At 41.2% G+C, this 5,207-nt stretch overlaps 2 protein-coding genes across 2 annotated transcripts in view; both read left to right on the forward strand.

Annotated features, from left to right (window-relative positions):
- Positions 1-3,238, forward strand: part of LOC101986197 (HLA class II histocompatibility antigen, DRB1-4 beta chain-like) — a 14,779-nt gene extending 11,541 nt beyond the window's left edge. The window contains exon 4 of the mRNA XM_026785402.1: positions 3,138-3,238. Within this exon, the coding sequence (XP_026641203.1) occupies positions 3,138-3,238 (101 nt within the window). The remainder of the gene's footprint in view (positions 1-3,137) is intronic.
- Positions 3,239-4,918: 1,680 nt separating this feature from the next.
- LOC113457553 (HLA class II histocompatibility antigen, DRB1-4 beta chain-like) overlaps positions 4,919-5,207 on the forward strand; it is a 13,275-nt gene continuing 12,986 nt past the window's right edge. The window contains exon 1 of the mRNA XM_026785403.1: positions 4,919-5,018. Within this exon, the coding sequence (XP_026641204.1) occupies positions 4,919-5,018 (100 nt within the window). The remainder of the gene's footprint in view (positions 5,019-5,207) is intronic.

Below are 5,207 nucleotides of genomic sequence, written 5' to 3' on the forward strand. Positions count from 1 at the left end.
AAAATAAGCCACATAAAAATGGAATATACACAGAGAGTCTGAAATATGCATATTATTGTATTTTCTTAAATTTTTTAACTGTGAATGAGCTAAGTACAGAGTCATATTTCATTTGTATGGGCTGATAAGCTAAACCAACATATTTAATTTAAAGGTATCTTGACTTCAAAGTTTGGGTCTAAGGACATGTTGCTTTGGAAAAGAAGTTCTGCTTTTGTTTCCACAGAGGATAGAAAGTTGTGGATTCCTTATTGGCTAATACAGTTTGATCAAACAAGACCCTGAAGCAATGGCCCAGGTGGTCTAACATCCATAACAGCTTCAGGACTGCTGGCTGAGATAGACCTACTACACAGGATACCCCATAGAAGACCTGATTAACAGTGCCCCCAATCAATAGGAAATAGTTTAGAGAACAATGCTCAAACTCCCTAAATGATTGTTTATAAATGTTTGGTTACATTTAAAGAGGGATATGCTATAGAGATGATTAATTTGCATTGGTATGGATCTGGTTTATTGATATAAATTTAAGGTTGATTTTGTTTTATGTATATTTCTGCTCTTGATTAAAGTATTGTGTTTGTGCAGTTCATTTAAAAAGGTAATGTATAATTAATTAAGAAAAAATGGATTAACAGGTAGTCACCTTTAATAATCAAACATGTAGTCATGTTAGTTAAGTTTTCTAGATGGAGAGAGATATATTTTAGATGGATAGGTATTCTTCAAATCTTTCAAAGACCTATAGAATATGGCATTTAAAACATGTTAAAAACTTAGACTTTTCTAAACAGTGAGGCATGTCTGCTACTGGCAGCACCAATCACTCCAAGAGGAAGTAGGCATCAAAGAACCTCCTGCTTTATGGAAGAACTGCCAGGCATTTTTCAGGACATAAAAGAAAGCATCTGATGAACTTTGTCATTACAAGGCAAAACGTCTTCAAATTTCCTTCTTCACTGAAAAGTCTGCCAGATATTATGGGCCTATTGACTGAAGATGGATGCCCCAATGTTAATGAAGAACTTTGGGTTACTTTCCAGGCAGCAAGATGTCTCTGTCAATTCTAGAGTGTTGGAAGTTGCTTATAATGCACTTTCTGTTTACTTAGGTAATATATCCTTCTGGAGTCTTTGCTGGAAAACGTTTGACTTTTAATACTAAATCTGATGATTTCTCAGTTTGTTCACCTATGGCATCAATTCTCTGTCCCTGTGGTTGTACCCCACACTGGGCACCAAATTTGTTTAAAATAAATCTGATTCAGGAGTCAGATGCTGGGGTGAAAAACGTGCTTGTTCTGAGAGTCAGAAACAGTGCTCAGAGGCTTCCTCCTCCATCATCAGCCCAGAAAGAGAGGTTACTCCTAAGCCATCTCAAACAAACTCCTCCAACCGATGGACCCTCCTTTTTACTGCCTACACATCTCTCTATCCTTCTTCCTGATTCCCTCTTACTCTCTATGGCTATTTCCTGTCAACTGGATGCTTGCTCCAGCTCTTGACATATTGACTTTATTTAATCCTGTTTACAATAGTCAAACAGAAAGCACCTGGATTAAAGGTGTGTGCTAGGCCTGAGCCATACCACAGCTAGAAGCAGGTTTTTCCAGCAAATAATGAAATCTTGGTGTTCATAGAGTGATTAAATATTGATAAATGCAACTTTGGTATATAAAAGTAATATAAATATAACAGCTGTGATGGCTATTCTTGGTGGTCAACCTGACTCTACCTGGGATGAACTACAATCCAGAAATGGGGGGGGGGCATGATCGTGAGATATTTTCTGCTTGGTTTAAAATGTGTGAATTCACTTCTCGTTCAGACCTTTGAAGCACGAAGACACACACACACCTTTGATCTGGATCTCGAGGCAGGAAGACACAAGCTTTTATTTAAATCTTGAGTCCTGAAGACCTTTAATACGGGTCATACATTCTGCTGAGATTCTATATGTCAGAAAAGCAGAAAAGTTTTACTCTTTGTCTGCTTGCCCTCACCTGGCTAGCACATCCATTCCTTCAATGGCTTTGGAGCTTTGCCAGTAAAGGGTAAACCAGATCTTCTAACTCCCTGCTTCACTGAGAAGTCTTCCCGGTACTCTGGGCCTGTAGACTGAAGATGAATGCCCTAACATTACAAAAGAACTCTGTATGACTGTCCATGCAGCGAATCATCTCTGTTAATTCTAGAGTTTTGGAAGTTGCTTACAATGCACTTCCTGTTTACTTAGGTATTATATCCTTCTGGGGTCTGTGATGGAGTTGAAGACTACATAGTTATAATTATAGTTTTCCTTAGCTATGATAAAAGATAAATTAGATATAAAATTTTAAACTCACAAAGATAGGAAAAATGATAAAGAAATTTCTTTAATTTTTCCAAATACAAATAGACTAAATATTGTTAACTGTAATTCTTGCTTAATACCTCTTTTGTCATATGTAATTTTTCTACATTAAAGTTAAAACCTTCCTTTTTAACTAGACAGAAAATAGGAGATGATGTGGGACGCCCTTTCGCATGCTACAAATTATGTATTGCTTCTATTAGTTAATGTATAAAGCTGTTTTGGACAATGTCCAAGCAGACTAAAACCAGAAAGAAAAGTCAGAGAGAGAGAGAGGAAAGAGAGGATGAGAGAGAATGAGAGAAGGAGACACACAGAGAGAAATACGCCAGAGACAAGAAAATATGAGACCATGTAGATGCTGTGGAAGCAAGACATGAGGCAACAAGTCACGAGCCTCTGTATGCAATGTAATAACCAGGCTAGCTTAATATGAAACAGTAAATTTTAATGAAGGGATAGCTTACAACACCAGGGATCCAGCAATGGGCAGGAAATACAAAAGGGACCGGTGTGGATTTATACATAAACATTAGCCTGAGGGGAACACGCCCCCCTTTTCCAACAAGCCTCAAGGTAATATATAAATTAATCTAAATGGGTTCGTTTATAGGCGGAGTTAGACAGTAAGAAACCAGAGCTGTTGGCAAAACAATTGTAACCAGGGAGAAATTGGTACAGTAGGACTGGGCAAGACAGAGAAAAGTCTCTATTTATACACAATGGCTGCTGAGGTGGCTGAGCAGGTGAGGTGTTTGCTGCCAATCCTAAAGAGTTGAGTTCCAGCCCTAACACCCTCAAGGAGAGAAGTCAGCATCAAAGTTGTACTTTGACAACACATGCACGCTGTGGCAGGCATGCCGTGCCAAGTGAGAGACACTGACATAAACACATGATAGATAAAGACATGTAATAAAAATATAAAGCACTAATCATTTTCTACCTGGGCCTGTTAGCACAAGTCTGTAATCTTAGCTAGTTAAGAGGTCAAGGCAGGAGGATCACAAGTTCGAGGATAACCTGGGCAACTTAGTGAATAATGTCTCAAAGTAAAGAGAGGTCTGGAGCTGAAACTATGACAGGCACTTGCCCGGCATGCACGAGGTCATAAGTCCAACCCCGAGTACTTTAAACTGCCCAGTGTGAGCTCTGAACTCTAAGGAGGTCAATGATTTGCCATGGCACAGCTGACGAGAGACCTAGATGGGAAAGGAAACTTAGGTTCTTCCTGCAATTCTATTAATCCTCAGAGCTGTGAGAATTCCAGTTCCTTCCCTGAGCATCCCCAGCAGTTCTGGATCTGACCTCTGTGAGTTGTGCTAAAGGATAAAACACCAGGTAAGCTGTGTCAATTACATCAGAAAGAGGAACATCATCTCTAGTTTTCACCTGCTAAGGCCTAACATAACTGACATACCATTATTAGAGGTAAGGAACTTTCTTAGAACTATCCTACCCTGTCTTGGCAAGATAAGACAATCCTGTTTCATCCACTTATGGATATTCTGTATCTTTGTCAGTAGTTGAGGTATGGGCTTTTCTTAACCCAAAGGCCAGTTCTGCCAAGAGGGGAATTCCCACATCTCTTTACCTCCTTTACTCCCACAAGCTGCAAACACAGAATTGCCCTGCAGCCCTGTTTACAGCTGTAAGAGAGGGAAATGCTCCCAGTGCTGACTGGTGATTGAATGACAGACCATCTTAAGTCACTCAACACTGCGGCCTGATTAATGTTCCAGCTGCAACTGGATCAAGCATTTAAAATAGCAAATAAAATGATACTTTGGCAACATTTACCCTTTGAAGAAGTTACACATGTATACAATGTATTTAGATCCTAGTCACCACCACCCTTCCAGATTCCCCTGGGACCCTCCAACTTTATTTTCACTTTTCAAAAAATTACCAACTCACTGAATCCAGTTAGCACTGTCCACAGGCACACGGATGTGGGGACGTCCACAAGAACAGGGGGCAGGGAATGAACTACCAACCAAACCACACCCTGCCTCCCCCCCACCCACACACACAAAGCTAGCCTTTGTTTGATTCTTTTGTTTGTTGGTTGGGTTGAGGCTTTTATAAGGTAGACCAGGCTGGCCGCTAACTCAGAGAATCAACTACCTCTGCCAACCAAGTGCTGGAGTTGGAGGCTTGGGCTGCCTGGTCAAGCTGAGTATCTTTTTTTTTTTTCAATTTTTTTTCATTTTTTTTAAATTGATTTACTTAATTACTTGTTTGTCTATTGTTTTCAAAAAACCACTCCTCTCATTTTACATATCAATCCCAGTTCCCAATCCCTCCCCTCCTCACACTTCTCTACCTTTTAATGGAGGAAATTGCAAGTTTCAGAAGGGGACCCTCTTACTGAATCTCTAACCAGCAACTGATGATCCTGGTCTCCTCTGCTGCTGATTGGCTCCTCACCCTAAATTTATCCAGTCTAGCACCAGACCAGTGACTCCCCTGGCTCTTACTATCCCGGCAATGGTAAAGAGAGGTGACGATTTCTTCTGTGTGAGCTTGTCTGCTCCTCCTGTTTCGGTCTCTCTTCTCCTCCAGCATGGTGTGTCTGTGGCTCCCCAGAGGCCCCTGGGTGGCAGCTGTGGTCCTGACACTGATGGTGCTGAGCCCTCCCGTGGCTTTGGTCAGGGACCCCCGATGTAAGTGCACACCTCAGGTGCTGAGCTGCTGGGGTGGGGGAGGAAGGGGCCGACTTCTCACTGTCCAGGTCAAGCCCCTTGAATCTACTGATATTTTCTGTGACCACCCACAATCCTCACTTGAAATCCAAACTGTTTCCCCAAATGGAAGCCCGGATGCCTGTGCTCTCAGATCTGTGTGAGAGGCCC

This window comes from Microtus ochrogaster, linkage group LG2, assembly GCF_000317375.1.
Source record: "Microtus ochrogaster isolate Prairie Vole_2 linkage group LG2, MicOch1.0, whole genome shotgun sequence".
Taxonomy (NCBI): Eukaryota; Metazoa; Chordata; class Mammalia; order Rodentia; family Cricetidae; genus Microtus; species Microtus ochrogaster.